At 51.9% G+C, this 19,132-nt stretch overlaps 1 protein-coding gene across 5 annotated transcripts in view; it reads right to left on the bottom strand.

The window, feature by feature from the left end:
• The window catches only part of ZNF185 (zinc finger protein 185 with LIM domain), a 58,213-nt gene that overhangs the window by 10,926 nt on the left and 28,155 nt on the right, over nucleotides 1-19,132 (bottom strand). For 4 of the 5 annotated variants that reach the window (XM_036839993.1, XM_036839997.1, XM_036839995.1 and 1 more), the window contains 10 exons: nucleotides 18,563-18,667; nucleotides 17,520-17,618; nucleotides 14,987-15,082; nucleotides 14,197-14,286; nucleotides 9,310-9,507; nucleotides 7,758-7,838; nucleotides 7,287-7,397; nucleotides 6,077-6,157; nucleotides 3,985-4,056; nucleotides 2,864-2,966 (listed from right to left, as the gene is read on the bottom strand). In XM_036839993.1, the coding sequence (XP_036695888.1) occupies nucleotides 2,864-2,966; nucleotides 3,985-4,056; nucleotides 6,077-6,157; nucleotides 7,287-7,397; nucleotides 7,758-7,838; nucleotides 9,310-9,507; nucleotides 14,197-14,286; nucleotides 14,987-15,082; nucleotides 17,520-17,618; nucleotides 18,563-18,667 (1,036 nt within the window). The remainder of the gene's footprint in view (nucleotides 1-2,863; nucleotides 2,967-3,984; nucleotides 4,057-6,076; nucleotides 6,158-7,286; nucleotides 7,398-7,757; nucleotides 7,839-9,309; nucleotides 9,508-14,196; nucleotides 14,287-14,986; nucleotides 15,083-17,519; nucleotides 17,619-18,562; nucleotides 18,668-19,132) is intronic. The other variant, XM_036839996.1, reaches the window with a different exon arrangement.

Here is a 19,132-nt window from a genome sequence, read left to right as displayed (position 1 = left end):
CATTCATCAGGCAATGCACAATTAGGTTGCTTTCATGTTTTGGCTATTGTTAACAATGCTGCAATGGACAGAGAATACAGATACCTCTTTGAGATGCTGATTTCAATTCCTTTGTGTATATACACAGAAGTGGGATTGCTGGATCATCTGGTAGCTCTATTTCTAATTTTTTGCCTGCTTTGGTGTCAGGATAATGCTAACTTCATAAAATGAGTTTGGAAGTGTTCTTTCTTCCATTTCTGGAAGAGTATAAAAAGGATTGGTATTAATTTTTCTTTCAATGTTTGGTAGAGTTGCCTGTGAAGACCCAGCCTTGAGTTTTTCTTTGTTGAGAGGTGTTTGGTTACTGAGTCACTCTTCTTATTTATTATTCGTCTGTTCAAGCTTCCAATTTCTTCTTGGTTCTGTCTTGGTAGGTTGTATGTTCTGTCTTGGTAGGTTGTATGTTTCTAAGGTTGTATGTTTCTAATTATATACCAATTTATTGGTATATAATTGTTCATAATAGTTTCTAAGAAGTTTTCACGTAGTAAGTCCAGGAATCAGGAAAACAGAATGTTCTTTGCCAAATGACATGTCACAGTCTCTCCCTGCAGCACTCCTGAGTCAATTCTGGATCCATGCAGATGGAAGAGCTTCCTACCACGTGGCCTTTTGTTCCTTTCCTCCAATGTTCTGGGCCCCTCTCTACCTCGGCCACTGCTCTGGCCAGACTCTATGTGGACAAGCAGCCTCAGCATTGCCTGGAAACTTGTTAGAGAGGCCAATTCTCAGGTCCCACCCAGACGTACTGAGTTAAGATACTGGGCTGGGGCCCAGCACTCTGTGTCTCAACAAGCCCTTCAGGGGATGGTCAAGTGTGAGATGCACACTCCAGAGCGAGAACTGCTGCTCTAGACCTCGTTACAACCAATAAGTCATACACCCCACTGCTTGACTTCCATGTCCTCCAGCTTACTTGGCTGGTCTCTGCCACTGCTGGAACCTCCATTACTGGACCAGCTCACCACCTCACTGTTATTGTTCCGTTGCACACAGACCAAACCCTGCCAACTCACCTGGCATAATCTCCGCCCCAGTAAATGCAACTGCCCCTGCTTCACCCTTGTGGCTGAGCCTGGCTAGGGAACAACACAGTACATGCTGACCGGTCTCCATAGCAATGAACGAGCCCTCCCTTCAAGCGGGCTCTGCACAGCCCATCCACCCTCCCTGTCTCTGAGACAATATTTCACAGACTCCCTTTTCTTCTCAAGTGTCCAACACCCCTTGCCCACCCTCACTCATAGATGATCATGTTTTCTAATCGACTGAGAAAACAGAAGCAAGTACTGAAGTTCTTCATTCTTCCACCAGCCAACTTGGGAACCTCTCTGTGTGTGACCCAGAGATTTGGCCTTTCCTATTCCTGCCATGTGTCAACTGGTACCCATCTTTCTCTCCTACAGACGTACATCATGATCACCATCAACGTCTCTTTCTCCTGCGTCATCAGTGTCTGCTCACTACTGCATCGCTCCCATCAGCATAAACCCATGCCTGGCACCTCTGCCCCACTGTCTGCTTGCACTGCTCCCTTACAAAGCCAACCCATCAGGACAGTCTTCCAGACTCACTCTGTCCATTTCCACATGAGCCCACTCCAGTCAAGCTTCTATCCCCGTCACTCCAGCAAAACTGCTCCAACTGAGGTCACAGATGACCACCATGCTGCAAAATTCAAGGTCAATTCTCAGGCTTCATCCCATTTGATCTCCCAGCAACCACTGACAGGGTGACCAATGCAGTCTTTGGAGAAACTGTGTCACTTGGGGCATCACACTCCGTGTTACTTCTCACCCTCCTCTGTGGACCCCCTCCTCTTCCCAAATGACAGAGAGACACAAGGCTCAGCGTCAGCCCCCCTCTCCACCCACCCACACCTTAGGTGATTTCATCAGGTCAGGGATGGCTCAGGGAAAAAGCATGCCCTGAGGACTCCCAGCTCCAGCCTTACCCTGGAACACAAACTCACATATCCAAACGACCATGTGAGCTCCTCACGTAGCTCTCACTGAGGCATCTTCAATTTCACTCATCTCCGCCTTGCCTCTGCTCAAACCTGCTCCCCTCTAGTCCTTCCCTTCTCCCTAAAAGGCGCCACCATCCTTTCAGCTAATGGCTTGGGCCCCAAACTTTGCAATCTCCTTTGACTCCTCGCATTTCCTCATAGCCACAACCTGCCAGCTCTATTTTCAAACAGTATCCCCGATCCAGGCACCATCTTGACATGTCCCCTGCCAACTCCCTAATCAAGTGACTGCTTTCTCTAGCTTGATGTACTGCAGCAGTTTCCTAACTGATCTCCCTTTTCCCATTCCTGCCCCTCTACAGTCACTCCTTCACCTAGCAGTCAGAGGGATCCTTTGAAAAGCATGAGTCAGACCCTGTCTCTCCACCACCCAAACCGTCCAGTAGGTTCCAACTGCATTTAGAATAAAACCCAAAGTCTCTCTGTATCCTGAAAGGCCTACATGATCCAGTTCTTAGCCATCCTTAAGACTTTATCTCCAGCCACTCACCCCTCACTCATGTCATTCCAGCCACGTGAGCTAAGATACTCCATGCTGCTGCCCCAGGGCCTTTGCACTTGTTGGCTGTCTGCTGGGAATAGTCTTTCCCCAGAAGACTGCTTTTGTTTCCCTCACAGTATTAAGCACATAGTACTCCTTTCGACTTGGGAGTCCATTCAGCTCCCAGTTCTGCAAAGCCTTTGACATGGAGCACATTCATACAGAGATAAAGCCTTCTCCACACTCTCTGAACCCATAAAGGCTCCCCAGCTGTGGATGATGCTCTCAGCAACACCACCTGTCTTCCTTACCTTAAAGCAATAGTCATGGCAGCAAAGGCCAAGATGTTCTAAGGTAATCTTTGGACAGTCTCCGATCTCCTGGTTGCAGTAAGTACAGATCCCTCCACTTGTTCTGGGAAATGAAAAACAAGGATCCACGGTCAGGCTGGTATGCAGACTATTGATGTGATGCAGCCAGGACTCCCAGCCTGCCATCGTTTCCTGTGGTGTGAACTGGCCATGTAGCCTTGGGCCAGACTGGACCGCAGCCCACTGTAGACCCTCACATTGTTTCCAGAAACCAGTCCTGTATCTTCACCCTACTCTCTATCGTATGTCTGGACACCGCGATCTGATTCTTATTCCAGGCAGCTTGCTTGTCTCTGTCCCTTGGCCTAGCGTGTCTGCACGGGGGGCTGTTCCCACCTAGAACAGGAAGACATACGTCTTCTCCTACAGGAGACACGTCTCTGTGTGCCCTACCTGGCCCCTTGTCTTGATGGCCCTTCTCTTCATGCCTGGGAGCACTGAGTCCTACCTGGAGTATCACAGAGGCAGCATGGGTCCAAGGACTATCACAAAGTCAGTGTGGCTGTAGAGCCTGCTGGGACCTCAGACTGAAGTCCTAGATACCGACTTGTAGACTGAGTATCTCCCCAGTTCCAGGATCCCTGCCTTTGTTCCTCAAGTCACCCCCTGGTTTTCCTCCTCAGAGAGAACCTGTCAAAAGCCCCTGCCTGCCTTGCTGCTGGCCCGGGGCTCAGTCTCTTGACAGTGTTGCCCTCGTCACAGCCCTGTTCCTCCCTCCTATTTTACCACCACCAGCCCCAGCTCACAGTTAGTCAGATAGCAGAGTGGAAACGTCCCTTACCTCGGAGTACTCAGGGCCCTGGGGTTTAGCCCTGGCTCTGCCACTAACTCACTGCTTTTGCCCTTTGGTCTTAGCTGGATTCAAAGGCTTTCATTGCCACAAGTGTGACAGCCCAATGAGGGAAGCAGTGCCCTATGCTGTGGTGTGACACATCCCATCTGGAAATGGGCCAGAAGTAGCAAAGCGGCAGACAAAAGCAAATGGACTTAGCGTGTAAATCTCCCTCACCTGCTTCTCCTCCTGGAGACCTGTGAGCTCCCTGGTAACACAGCAGACTTACCTCTCAGAGTATGGAGTGCTGTCACGTGGGAGTTTCTTCTCCATGTGGCCTGAGTCCTCAGTGCTGCCGACGCTGCAGTGAGTGTGATGGGAGAGAGGAGAGCAGTCATGAGTGGAGAAGGCTTTTCTGATTAACACAGGACTCTGCATGACCAGCCATCATCTGTTATGCTAAATGAACTTGGTGCCAACGAGGCATAATTCTCTCAGAGAAGAGCTCTTACACTGGGGGCAAAGAAGACCTGCTGTGGTGAGGAAGATGAGAAGGGGGTGGCTAGGATTCTGGAGAACTGTCAGTTTCACGGACCAGGGGGAAAGGTCCATGGCTTTTCTCCCCACATATGCGCCTCGGTTATAATGTGACAATCGCCAGGAGCCCACTCACAGCAGGAATCAACTAAGAATGGGAACAAAAAAAAACAAGGAAACATTCCAACATAATACCGTGCTGGGTTACACAGTGGAATTAGGGGTGACTTTTTTTTTTCCTTTTCGCATCTTCAGTTTTCAATAATATGACTTTTTATGATAAAAAATAATGATCAAAAAAACTATTTCCAGGGAAGGGCAACTAGCTACAAGCTCTGGGATATGGTTTAGTGAAGCTGTCATGCTAACAGGAGCTGTGTGATGACCTCCTGAGGTTAAGTGACCTGCCTAAGGTCATGCTTGGAGTAAGGGGTGAGCCAGAATTTCAGCCCAGCTTCTGATTTCTTTTGAGATTTAAGCTTACCTCTAAGCCTCCTGGAAGGTAAAGCAAAAGGTGAAAACACTGGACTACACAACTCTAAGTGTCCCATTAAACAAAATACTGCTGGGACCGGAAGAAGAAAAACCGGGAGATGGACAGAGTTCAGAGAGGCAAACACCAGATGGCACCACAAAGAGGGGACTTCCCTGGCGGTCCAGTGGTTAAGACTCCGAGCTTCCACTGCAGGGGCCAGAGGTTCGATCCTTGGCTAGGGAACTAAGATCCCACATGCTGCGTGGCATGTCAAAAAAACCCCAAAGAAACAAACAAAAACAAAAAACCACCTCCCTGAAAAAAGCTATAGAGACAGAAAATAGTAGTGGCCAGGGGCTGTGCCTTGTGGTGCTGGGGGCACTGCTAATGGGTCTGGGGTTCCCTTTTTGTGTGATAAAAGTGTCCTGGAACTGGATGGTGGTGATGATTGCACAACGTTGTATAATGTACCAAAAACCACTGGACTGTATACTTTAAAGAGTGAATTTTATGATATATTAATTATATCTCAACAAAGCTACTAGGAAAAATCACTCTGAGGAGTTACAAGTGAAGAAACGGAGGCTCATAAAGGTTGAGCATCTTCTCCAAAATGACCCAATAAATGGGGGTTGAGCAGGCACTTGAACTTGACCCCTACGCCCACGATCATCATTCCACAGCAGCAGTGAAAGCTGGTCTGGAGTCCCCAGAGGCCCAATCCTGAAATAAGGCCAGGATGCACCTCTCTGTTACTAAAATCCTCACCCTAGCAGTGGGGTGATGGATGTGTCATAAAAAAAAAAAATCCCAGGAATACACTGTCTCAGTGTGGGTTAGTTTTTAGCTGAGGTGGCATGGAGGTACCCTTCAATATGGCATCTGGAAGCAAGCAGCCAAAGAGATGATGAGTGAAATGTGTGTTCAAATGAGGCAACCTGGCATGTTGGAAGGAGCATGGGAGCTGAAGAGAGGAGCCCTGAGTTCTGGAACAGGATGGAATTAACTAGATGGTTCTTAAGGGCCTCACCAGCTCTATCAAGAGTGATGCTCTCAGGATTTCACAAAAGCAAGCTTGTCTACCAAGTCTACCAAGAAACAAATACAGGCAGAAACGGATGGTGCTGGAAGTGGAGTGTAGGATGAATTAACGACAAAAGGGGAGCGCAAAGGCACCGAGTCAGGTAGAACATCTGGAAAGGCATAAATCATGTCCGTGAGCAATTAAATCGTCTACCTATTCAATACATGGTTACACAGAAGGTACTCTGGGCGAAGTACTTGATGAGGTACTGGGGATGCAGGAATGAGGACAACACAGGGCCTGGCAGGAGAAGGCCGTGACATGGAAAGATCTGGGACTTCTCACCTGCTGTAGAATGAAGACAGTGGCTTCCCGGAAGATACCTCACGAGCATTCACGTACTCCTTCATAAAGAGAATCCCTTTGCTGTAGAAAAAGCATAGCAGAACAGAAAGAGGTATGCTGGAAGATTCCAGGGGACTGGGCCTGACCTAAGGCAGGGGTCCAGGACAGGAAGGACCCCTATTTTGTTTGAAGGAAGTGAAGGAGCTCATGGGAATGCCTGGGGGCAGAGGTGCTGGTCCTCTACCCCCCGCCGGGCAACAAAAGCAGGAAACACGAGCTGCTAGGCTGCTGAGCCCACTGTGGACTCGGGCTGAAATCAAAGCCCATGAGTACAGCCTGGTGTGTGTGGATTTGAGAGCGCTAGAAAGACGCTCCTTGCAGCCAGTGGTGGGACGCTACCCTCCAGAGACTTCAGTCCAGTGGACTTTCCATTCTCCTCTCTGACCACATTTTGTTTCCCTTCTGCCTGGGACCGAGATCACCCCTAAGCCTCATCTTACACTGTCAAATCTCCATCAGCAATCTAACCTCTCCCTTCCCACTCTTGGAGCTCCAGGGTGAGCTCAGGTAGTTGCCTCACCCTGGACAAGCCCCTGGCAACTTTGGAAACAAGGTCTACCTCACGATGGGCTCACCATGACACCAAATTTGGCCCCATTTACATGCTCTGCACTCCAGCCTGCTGGCTTGATGGTACCAGACGCTCCTCTGATCTCTCCTCCACACACACACACACACACACACACACACACACACACACACACACACAGTTCACTCAGCCTCCTTGCAACGGCTCCCTTCCTGCCCTGTACGATGGCAGGTGAGGACAGGAACTCAGGTGAGGCAGTGGTTATGCGCCTCTTCTCACAACAGATAACGTGAGAGAGACAGACACAGGCCCTGGCCTCAAAGGGATTTCTTTGGACTCTGCAAGCATGTTCCCCAAGAAACATTAGCAAGGTCCGAAGGATGGCAGAGTCCTAGAAGTGCCACCTCAGCTTCTCATTGGGAGACTCTGTTCAGGCCCACACACAGGAGTTTATATTAGGGGAACTTGGGCTACACTCTGTGGCCCCTTGATCAACGGGCTGCTGAGAACTGGAGTAGGTACTAGAGCTAATATCAGGGAAGTAACGTGGGCCAAAAGCCGAGTCCTTTAGCTCCAGGGAGGAAATAGCTCACAGAACATCTCCCGATTGTCCCTTCTTACCCGGTTGAGTTAGACTCCAATTCACTCGGGGAGGCTGGCACATAAACACGAGGCTGCTCAGAGGTGGCAGTGACAGCAACAGTGACCGTACACCTTGAGGGGTTCCTCATCCTGAAAGAAGCGGAGGGAGGAGCCGCCGTGTCAACACTGAGAGCTGATGTCTTCCAGGGTCAAGCAGGGGCTAATGCCGAGACCGCCACTTCAAAGAGTTTAAAAGAACGCTGACGTTTTTTAAACAACCCTTGAAAATCACTGAGCTGTTTGTTCCTTGAGGCTCCTGAGATCAATGGATAGAAGTACTCATTTTATAGATGAGAAAACCCAGGTTACATTGTAAGTTGGTGGCAAGACCCCAACCTTCCAGTGTGTGCCCAGAACTACCCCTGCAGCCAAGGGTCTTGGCCTATGACTCACTTGGTTACAGCAGAGCTATGGGGCTAGCAAGGACTTGACAGACACAGCCCCGCTCACCTCCTCAATGGGTGGGGCAGCCCCTTCCTGGAATGAGCTCCCTGCCCCCATCCTCCAGTGAAGTTTCTGGAGAACACAAGGCTGAGGGAGAGAGGGACAAATGAATTTAGGTGTCACCAAGGAAGAGATGTGGATGGACCTCATTCTGGAAGTCACCTACCATAAGAAGAAGCAGGAGACTGACAGGTATAATGGTTTTTCTGAATCTCCACCCCTTGGTGTAGCACACAGCCCCTGGTCTGGAATCCAGTGCCCAGGACTTCAACTAGTTTAAGAGTGGGGAGGGTAGAGAACAAGCATGATAGCACCTGCCCAGCTCCCCAGCCTCATCTTCCCAGACTATGTCACGTGTACCTGATCTCTCTCGTACCTTTGCACATGACACCGCTTTCTCCTCTGGGAAGCCATTCCCAGAGCACCTGCCCTCTCACCCCAGGCTGGGTGAGGTACCCTGCCTCAATGTGCCCAGTCACCCTGTGCCTAGTCCTATGTCACTCTAGGACACAGGAATGCACGATGCAGACTGAAGGAGGTGGAGTGGCTGGGAGGGGAGGCCCAATGGGAACCTGGAGAGACAGGCGGGGGATAAAGTACAGAAGCAGCTAGTCAGAAGAGGACTGAGTACGAGGGGAGGGAAACAGCATCCACTTCTGACTGAACAGCTAGCAAGTGTCTGGCATCCTCTGGGGGGCAAGGAGGCCTGAAGCACAAGGAGGAGCCGGCTTACCAAAATGGAGAGGCAGCGGGCACAGCACAGGGGTCGCAATGCAGGCTCTGGGCTGCCTGCCGGCCTTCTAAGCCCTGTCAGGCCACTGCCTGGCTGGGTGGCTACTGGCCAGCCATGCAACCTCCCTCCGCCTCAGCCTCTCAACTATAGAACAGATGTAATAATAGCACCTCTCTCATAGGGTTGGCGTGAGAACTAAACGAGTGAGGACACATAAAGCATGAGAAGGACGCCTGCACATTCTCAGCACGCAGCAAATGCTAGTGGTTGCTACCGTGGTGTTACTGCTGGGCTATTTGTGTGCTTCCTGAGGGCGTGCTGGGGGGCCTGGCCATCCTGTTCAGCGTGTGTATGGCGGCAACCTACAACTGGTTCATATGAAGGACTTGTATATCGTCTCTAGGTTATTCCCAAACTCATGACCACTTTGGGCAAAGATCTCTGGAGAGCTAAGAGAACACTGAAATGCTGCCATACAAGGCACAGCTTAGAAATCTTCCAGCCCCATGAATGGCAAAGGCACCCCGCATCCTTCTGCCAAGCCAGGTCTCCATGCTCCATGTGGCTGTCAGACAGCACGGTTCTCTGGGCACCTTCTCTCTGCCAGGTTTGGTGTAACAGATTTGGTGCTGTGGCTCCAAACCCAAGCCCACAGAGATCTACCCCTGGAATACTCATTGCTTGTCAGCCTCCGATGGGCTCCTAGCCCATCACACCTGCAGAAAGTAGCTGGCATGCCTAGCGTGTTAGGGTTTGTTCTGGGCTATGGGCCCTGACAAAAGTCAGGTTCAGGCAGGCAGGAGTCCAGCACAGAGTGGCCCTTACCTGCTGGCCTGGCTGTCCACTTCCAGGTGCTGCTCAGGATTTCTGGGGCTGCTCTGCTGCTCGGGGCTGCTGGGGTCTGCCAGCTTCTGGGTGGGTGCAGCTGGGTCTCCCCGGTCATCTTGCTGGGCTCCAGGCCTCCCCTGCCAGGAGTCTCCCACCTTGGTGACCACATTCTCGTCCTCAAAATCAGCCAAGGTGCTGAGGAAGAATAAGCCCTTGGTTACCGACTACACACCGATATCCTCTCCCGTGGCCATAGCGGGCTCCTCTCCCGGGAGGTGGGGCAGACAGGAGCCCGGCATGGCCCCCACCTCGGGGAGAGCTCGTGTCTTCCTCAGGGGGACCCCAGCACCACTGCTCCTCTCCCACCAACAAAGGCTGTCCCCACGTGTATTACATGAAGCGTGAGCCCAGATGCTTTTGTCACCCCCTCAGTCCAGCAAGGAGGGAGTGCCTTCCCTGCTGTCCTCGGCATCAAGCTCTTTGGGAGACCTTCCTTCCGTCCTAGCCTCACATCACGGCTACCCTTGCACATCCCTCCCATCACCATCCCCATCCTGAGGTGCTTCGGAGGGCCTTGTTCTCAGTGCCGGTGCCTCCTCCACATCCCGTGTGATGGTGCTGCTGCCTGGTGGCCTCAAGCACCAAAGATGTCACATGTACACTGGCCGGGGCCAAGACTGAGTGAGATTATTGAGAACATGAGCCTAGCATTCCAAAAGATGAATATCTCGTTCACCATCACCTTGATCCTGGCCCATCCCGAACTCAAGCCTCCCCAAATTAGCAGCCTGCCTCCGGATGGTGGGGCTATCTTAGGACGAGAAGACCACACCACCAGCTACCTCCAGCCCTGGGACTCTATTCATGGAAGTTAATCCCATAGTAGGCAGGCAGGCTCGCTGCCTTCAATCTGGAATAACAAGGGGAGTGGAGCTCATACCTTCTGGACAGTATGCTCTCCTCAGATAGTGCCAGCAGAATGCCCTGACACACCCGCCCCACCTCTGCCTGTGACATACAGGCTTGAGCTAAAGGCAAACCAAGAAGGCCTAAAGAGTTTGTTTCCCGACTCTGGAAGCCCTGAGCTAGCTTTACCATGGACTTAATCGGAGTCCTGTACAAACCCCTATCCCCTATAGAATTACGGTAATAGAAGTTATCCTCACCAAGTTTGTGAATAAAGCCAGGATTCTCAGCAAAGAGCAATTTGGATGTCCACTGTGACACAGGGCCAAGTGGATGAATAAGGCTCCTTCACCCTAGGCCTCAGAGCAGAGTCACTACAATCATAGGCGGTATAACCCACCTAATCCATAAAAAGGAAATCTTAGTAAAACAGTCACAGGAAGTCTTGCTGAGCAATGTAACAACCCAGAGGTCTTCCAGGCCCCTAATGAATTGCCTGGAAGTCAAGTGTTTAGAGATAGGGAAGGTAATACTTCTGGCTGTAACCAGATCAAACATCCAGAAGCCTGGACACAATCACACTCTCTACGTGGAAGAAAACAGCCCCTTCGACTCTTGTGCTACCTCCATTACACTCCTCCAATGGTTGACAGCAGTTGTCCACGGTGAACAAGTGTGGTTAAAGTTCACCTGTTCCTAATGCAGAGAGAACATAAACCTGAAAAGCCCAGACTTGCAACACAGAGGAAAACAGCATATGCTTTAGATGTAAAGTCTAATAACACAAATTTAGTGGGGAGAAGGTGAGCTTATCTATCTTATTAAATGAAGTCAGGCCAATACGGCTGGTAAAGGGGACCAGAGGCCACCTTTCTGAGTGTCCTTAAATAGTTCTGGTGGAAAGAGATAGTCCTCTGGGACTGGTTTATTTGGCTGTAACTTCTTATAAAAGGAGAATCCAACATTTACGTAGTACTCTGTGCCAGGAAATGTCCTACATGCAAACGCATTTAACCCTCACAACAACCCTGCGTGGTAGGATCTATTACGGCCACTATTCTACAAGTAAGGAAACTGAAGCACATAGATGAGTACGATACCCAAAACCGCAGAGCAAGTAACTGACAGAGCTTAGGTTTGAGCCCAGGCACAGGAGTCCGTGCTCACTATACTCTACCACCTCTTCCTGTACCTGTATTGTGATGAAGCAAACCAAGTTAGAGTAGGGTAGAGCTCCTCAAGTTTGGGACAGCTCCACCGCTCTGCAGGAGGTCCCTGCCCACCCCACTCCCCTCCTTCCCCCGCCGCTTAGGAACAAGCCGCTTCCCCACGGAGCCCCAGCGCCCAGAGCAGGCATCTCCGCCCGCGGGCCCTCGTGGTTGGAGGGTCGAGCCGCCCTCCCCGCGTGTCCACAGCTCCCGGCCCCAGCCAGCTCTGAAGACCAGCGCCCAGTGCCCAGATACCGCCGACACCAGGGCACCCCGCCAAACGGCCCCTTTGACTCCTTGCGGGCACCCAGCTCCCTTCCTCTCTCCCGCCTCCGCCGGCACTGCGGCGAGGGTGCACACGTGGTCGGGGGGGCTGCTTCAGCCCCGAGGACGGTGGAACCACCCATGTCCTCCAGGCCACGGGGGAAGGGCAGCCCGGCCCAAGTGTGATCCTCGCGCGCCATCTAGCGGCAGGCGCGGGCACGACCGCGGGAGAAGCGCCGCCGAGGCCGCTCACGCCCACGGTAGCCATTTCGCTGTGTGGACGGTCGCGTTTCCCGATAGGCACCGGACACAAGCTCGGGACTGCAGAAAATGGCGGTGCGCGCAGGCGCACACTCGCCGAACGCAAAGGCACACCCTCCCGGGGCACGCACGTGCAGGCACACACGTTGCGTGCCGGCGCGTGTGCGCAGGCGCATACGTTCTGTGCCGGCGCGCGTGCGCAGGCGTACACGTTCTGTGCCGGCTGCGCAGTTCCCTGCAGAGCAGGTGGCGACTCTGTCCGCCTTTTTTTCTTCCCATTGTAGAATCTCCTGGCCTCCCATGACATCGTGACAGCTCTAGGACAGAGTTTGTCAGCCTCACCATTATTGACATTTTGGACTCGATAACTGTGGTGGGAGCTGTCCTCTGCACTGTAGGACGTTGGGCAGCATCCCTGGTCTCCACCATTTGCCAGTAGTACCCTCTTCCCAGTTGTGGCAATCAACAGTGTTTTCAGACATTGCCAAGTGACTCTTGGGGGATTGGAGGTGGGGGAGATGCCCCTGTTTCAGAACCACTACCCTAGAACAATTGAATCTAAATCTCTCCGCGTGGGTCACAGGATACTTTAAAAAAAAAAACAAACCACTTCTCAGGTGATTATCAAGTGCAGCCAGAGTTGTGAAACACTGATCAAGAAAGTTTGTTTTGATTTTGCAAACTTTTAATCAGAGAAAATTAGTTGTAAGCCTGGGCTCTACAGTTACCAGATCTGAGCTCTATTTCTAGCTTTGCTCTTCATAGGAGCCCTCCGTTTCCTCCACTGTCAAATTGCATAATAAGAAGCCAGATCCTTCCCCGGGTTTGGGGAATATTACATGCGATTGTGCAGATGGCATGCTGTACACATTAACCATCTGACAGTTACTGGTTCTGGGTCTTGAGAATAGGCTGCAAAGAACAGAGTTCATAAACTAGCTTTTCAAAGTTTTTCCTGGGGTTTTTCTTAGAGCCTCTTCAGTTGCGACTCAGCTCTGCCATTTGGAATCCCTTGACAAGTCAGGTAACCTTTCTATGCCTCAGTTTCCCCATCTTATCCATTTCACAGGGTTGCTGGCAAGAGTAAAGCACGTGGCAGAGCGCACTATAGGTGTCAGTTTTTGTTTTCACTCTGTTAATTGTCAGGGCAATTTGAAACAAAAAAGTCACATAATAGGGCCTCATACCTTAGAGATCCGTTACCCACCCCACCCCCAGCATCAGTTTATGTAGGGGTGACAAATGTAAAAAAGTAGCTGTAATGTGGTGTGAAATTGCAAAAATTCACTCACTTTTTAAACACCTAAATCAGACCGTGTTCCTCTCTGGCTTAAAACTTGAAAGAAGATCCAATCTCCCTCTCATGGCTTAGCAGGGCACGGTTCCATCTATGGTCCCCCTCACCGGGTAGGCTACTTTATGCTTTGGAACCTGCTAAGCGTGTTCCCAAAGCAGGGTTTTAAGTTTGTGTTTCCCTATCTGCAGGTCTTTACTCCTTGCTTTCCTAGAGTTGTTCGTTCCTCCACTCATCTAAGTAGTACCCTCCTCACCACCATTACTCTCTATCTTAGCACCCCGGCTATTTCTTTCAAAGCACTGTTCTTCCCAGGAGTCACAGAGACCTGACTTCCAGTCCTTTGTTATTCATTATAGTTAGGCACAAAGCTCACATGATTGTGGGGAGGGCCGTATGAGACACTGAGTACAGGCCTGTGCACACAGTAGGTGCCCCAAAGTGAAGTAGCTGCTGTGATTATTAACGATATCTGATACAAAAGGCCAATCAGCCCCTGCCTACCTTGACAAACCTCATGTGCCACGCCAGTAAACACCAGGTTATTTGGAGTCCTTTGTACATCCTGTACCCTTTGCTTGGAGGACTCCTACTCACCTTTCAAGATTCAGCTCAAAAGTCACCTCTCCCATGAGGCTGTCCTGGGGCCCCCTTCCCCTGTTCCAGTCTGGACCAGGTTTTGCCCCCCATTAGCCCTGTCCGATTTGTCTGTGTGCTCCAGTCTCCAGCACAGAGCAGGTGCCTTCCAAGTGGTTGCTGACTGACAGAGTGGGTGAATTCCTGACTATGGAGGACTTCCTGGAGGAGGCCAGAGGTTTCCAGCTGGGGCTTCAGCCCTCGCCACGTCCCTTGGGCCAGCTCACTGGCCTCACCTTCCCAGCCAAAGGCTAATGTACACTTGAGTCGCCTCTCTCCACCGCACAAGCTCAGCGCTGTTGGCTGATGCCTTACCCCTTTGGGTCCGTCTCCATGTCCTCCAGGTGTGCTGGGCTGTTGCTCTTCCTGTTAGCCAGGACAGCAGAGGCAGAAGTGGCACCAGAGCTGAAGGAGGAAACACACAGACCTTCTGAAGCCTCAGACCAAAGGAGACCTGGGGCCCAGGTCTTCCCCTTCCCAGCTGCATTCTCACAGGAAAGGAGGACCTACATCTGGCCGTGACCGGCTTGGAATTCCTGGGGAAGTGTCCTCCTAGTTTGGGGTTCCAGCATCCTTGCATGACCTACACCTCCCAGGGCTCTGTGGGAATCTAGAACGATCGTTCCTTACTAAATGTTGCACACACCCACAGCAAAATGGCCACTTCCCACTGGTGGGTTGGTAGATGAAACAGGGCAGAAGCCTGCAGCGTGGGAATGCACAACCTCTTCCCATTGCACCTTTGCACCTCCCTAGCCACCTCCACATGCTCCCTGGGACTGAGCCCTCTACTGCTGGCTGGCTGTCCCTGGGATTCTTCCCACTGACTTCTCCTAGCAGGGTCTCTTCCCAAGCTACACTTCTCAATGCCCTCTTCTCTGCCACCTCAGCTTGGGTCCCCTGACTTATCACCTGTACCCACTCCTGCACTGCCCCCGGTGGGTGGGTTCACCTCCCAGCCTTCTCTGTCCTGCAGTGATCACCTGATGTGAAGAAGGCATGGAGCTGAGAGGTTCAAGGGGGACCCTGGGGTGCTGGACGTGAGGATGAACCCTAAGGCCGTCTGGCAATGGGATTGGTCATTGGGCAGTTGCCCCACCCTTACCTGGTGGCTGCTGGTCCAGGCTTATGAGGCTGTGAGTTGGCACTGGGCACCTCCTGATCATCCAGGAGAGGGGTAAAGACAGCAGGTGAGGACAGCCTGTGGAAGGAGGCCAAGCCCGGTCTTGGTTCAGGACTTTGCGTCTTTATGTCTGCTCCCCCCGAGAGGGTGGCTTCTGTTCCCAACAGATGATGGGCACTAAGGAGTTCCTCAGATGGATGCTTGGAGCACAGTACTCACTCACATCCTACAGCTGACTGACACCAGGACAGCGTGGCCTCGTGGTGAAGGGCACACTCCCTGGGGGGGGCACATGACTCTGTTTCAAATCACAGCTTTATTAAGCTTCTGGCTGTGTGACCTTGGGCACATCAACTGACCTCTTTGGGCCTCAGTTGGATCATCAGTGAAATGGGGTGACAACTGTGTATGCCTCATACATTTTCTGAGAAGAGTAAATGAGTCAATAGATGCCAAGTACTTAGAAAAATGCCTGGGCCCCAACATGTGCTAAAGTTCTCCTGTGATTATTACTGGGCCCTGTGGCCATTTGTAGGAGCAGCAACCCTTTGCAGTCCGTCTGTGCCCATCAACTTGATACAGATTCAGTGGGTGCTGTCTTATGCAGCCTTCCCAGGTATAGGCTGAGTTCTATGTCTCTCTGTGACTCACAGCATGCCGAGCAGTTACCTGTGCGAGCCTGCACCCTCCACTTGAGTAGCATGCTAAGAGTTCCTCATGTTTGTTTCCACACCCACTTACGCCAGTTGTACTTGCAACCATAATCACTGAATTCAATTATTAAGTAAACTCATAAAAATGAATGGAAGGGCTTCCCTGGTGGCGCAGTGGTTGAGAATCCGCCTGCCAATGCAGGGGACAGGGGTTCGAGCCCTGGTCTGTGAAGATCCCACATGCCGTGGAGCAACTGGGCCCGTGAGCCACAGCTGCTGAGCCTGCGCATCTGGAGCCTGTGCTCCGCAACAAGAGAGGCTGCGATAGTGAGAGGCCCGCGCACCGCGATGAAGAGTGGCCCCTGCTCGCCGCAACTAGAGAGCCCTCGCACAGAAACGAAGACCCAACACAGCCAAAAATAAATAATTTTTTAAAAAATGAATGGAAAAGGAGAGTGGGTGTTTTTTTCATGACAAACAACCTTTTCTTTGCAAAGACCATAAAAGCAAGTCTCTTAAAAATCATTGTCTATAGAAGAGACAATGTAAAAGACTGTTAAAAGTCATAAAAGTCTAGAAGATATTCAGATAATTTTGCAACTTAATATGAGCTTTGGCTTCATTTTAAGGAAACTGAAAGCAGAAAGCAAAGACTTCATTTCGCGAGGGGGACATAGGCAAGAAGGATGTTCTGGATGAATATTCGAAGACGAAGCAGTCAAGAACCAAGCCCAGTCATGTTGGACCAGAGAATGGAGTCAACCTGCAGGACCGTGCTGGCCAGCACCGTGATGTAGGCTGCGCGTGTCGGGCTCTTGCACAGTCCTCCCCACTAGCAGGAGCTCAGAGAACCGAGGCCCCGGACCCGTGGCGTTTCCTGGCACCGGCTGAGGCACAGTGGGCAGACGCTGGGGCCTGTCATCCTCTTCCCATGTTGGCTTGTGCTACTGATTTGGAAGTCAGGCCTTGGCGGTCCAGGCATCAGTTGCAAACTAGTAAAGTTAGTCAGGGCAAGAGGCTCCCGGTGGGCTTGGGCAAGTAGAGGCAGCTGAGAGGGCCAGTTGGGAAAGCGGAGATTCCCTCCTTGGCCAGACTGCTGTAGGGCAGGGGTGCCGGCTGGCAGCGTGCCTTGGTGGCTCTCTGTAGACACCGGCTTCACCATTCCTCTCTGGCCATCTGTTCTGAACCATAAGGGCTCTAGAACAGCTTGGAGCTGAACTATCTGTGCCAACATCTGTACACCTAACCTTTGTCCCCAAGGATGAGTCATGCTTGGTTTGGAACCACCTGGGGACAAGTGGGACCTTGCCACTCCCCAAATCACCTGAGAAAATGGCCCCTGACTCCACCCAGGTCCAAGAAGTCAGAGCCCAGCTAGACACGCTTGTCTCCTACTTTGTCTCATTGGGGCCACTGCTTTTCCGCTCACTGAACTTGAGGGCAGAGCTGGCCAGAGGAGGAAGGTGGAGGAGGCTCTGGGGCTTCTGGGAGGGATGCGGGACCTCCTTCCAGCTCAGCCAAGAAGCAGGAAGGCAGCGATTCAGCCATCATTCCCTCCTTCTCCACACGTTCATCCTACCCGCCCAGGCCCGCCCTTATGCCTACTTGGGAGGAGCCTGAGAGCCAGTGGAAGAGGGTAGGAGAAGGAGCAAGATTGAAGCAGAGGTAAATCTCAGAAGTGGGAAGTCCGGGGACAAAGGATGTGGCGGCGGCGGGAGTGCTGGAGATGGGAGAAGCAGTAGACGGGACTATGGGAAATGACCAGGGCCCCGCCCCCAGCAGCCCAAGCAGCTGTGGCGACTTGACCAGGAACAGGAGAGAATCAACAACTTGGGGCCACGGGCCTCCCCCAGGTAGCTCACCCTCCTCTCCCAGAGCTGATGTCTGCTCCAGCCAAGCCTTCAGGTGTGGAGCCCGTGGGTCTGGATCCTACGTTGCCGTCACTTGACTGTGCACTTGATCTGTTATGGGAAGAGAAACATTTGCTGACTGATTGGGTTTTGATTTAATTTAACTCATATGTCCTGAGAGTGGGCCTCAAGGACCAGAAGCCCAGGCCTTCAGCTGCCACCCTGCACTGCTCCAACTGAAGCCAAGCTGATATCAACAATATTTCTGCCTTTTTTCCAAACTTGATGGGCTGGGAGCAAGGTGGAGCCAAGAAACAGAGCAAGGTGGCACAATGGGGGGCCAATGACCAATGGAACAAGAGACAAGGCATCTGGGGCCACTAATAAACCAACACAGCCCAGGGCAGAGACAAGGCTCCCCAAACAATCCTGGGTCCCCTTCCCCCATTCCAGTGCTGGGGCTCCACAGGGTCTAGGGCTGCGCACTAAGAAGACAATGGCAGGTAGACAAGGCTGTGGGCTCTTATCCATTACTTCCTGTTCAGGAAGTGCCCAACTGTGAGCGACTGCTCACCATACCCAGGCTCCCCTGGTCTGGCTTGAAGGACAGGTCAGTGGGATGGTTGCGGGATGGCTGGGGCACAACCAGCCCCTCTGGACTCAGCATCCCCTGCTATCGTTCTGCCTCCTATCCCTGCACCCCCTCCACGTCTCCCTTCGTCTACAGGCCACCCTGGAAGGCCCTGTTAGATGCTCTGCTGGGGTCCATGAATCCTTTGGTCACTGACTTCCCGAAACCTCCAGCTTGGCGGCCTTGCTGGCCTAGAGTTTTGTCCTCCTCTGCAGCTGGCTCCCTGAGGAATCTTGGCAGGGGCCTGCCCTTCTCCAGGCCTCATGCATTCCTTCATTCATTCTTTCGGCAGATATTCATTGAGGACCTGCACTGCCCCCGACACTGGGGACACAGTGAAGAATGGGACAGTCCTGGTCCCAGCTCCATCCACTGACCTTGGATGGGGGGGCCACATGGGCTCCGTGTCCCTGCACTGAGTTACCTTTCAGAGTCTGCATCAAGGCCCTTGAAGGCCCTTTCACCAGTCAAGTCTCTCTTGGGCTCTCTGGGGTTGGGGGCTTCGTTGTCTTTGGAGCCTGGGGAAGACCTATGGTGGAAAGAAACATAAGTTAACTACCCATCAGCCAACCATACTTAGGTGGGGGCAGTTACCCCATCCCCAAATGCCAGCTTTCTCCAAAGAGCGCAAATCCTGATATTGCAGGATTGGCAAATTATCAAAATCTACTGACAGCTGCTGTTGACTGAGGGTCAGACCCCATTCTCATGACTCTGAATGCATTAGCTCTCCACATCAACCCCACAACACGGTCACTGTTCTTATCCATGCCCACTTTCCAGATGAGCAAACTGAGGCACAGAGAGCCTGGAGTGACTTGCCCCGAGTTCCACAAGTAACAAGGGGAGAAGCTGAGATTTGAACCCAAGCAGTCTGACTTCAGAGTTCCAGACTATAATCTTCTATGGTGTAAGACTGATCCTAACTCCTGATTCAACCTCCCTCCATTGTCTCTGAGGTCATCAGGGAGCCTCACGGTGTCAAACCCAGCAG

The sequence above is a fragment of the Balaenoptera musculus genome, chromosome X, assembly GCF_009873245.2.
Source record: "Balaenoptera musculus isolate JJ_BM4_2016_0621 chromosome X, mBalMus1.pri.v3, whole genome shotgun sequence".
Lineage (NCBI taxonomy): Eukaryota > Metazoa > Chordata > Mammalia > Artiodactyla > Balaenopteridae > Balaenoptera > Balaenoptera musculus.
The sequence above is the reverse complement of the archived record's forward strand: the minus strand, read 5'-3'. Positions and strand labels throughout refer to the sequence as shown.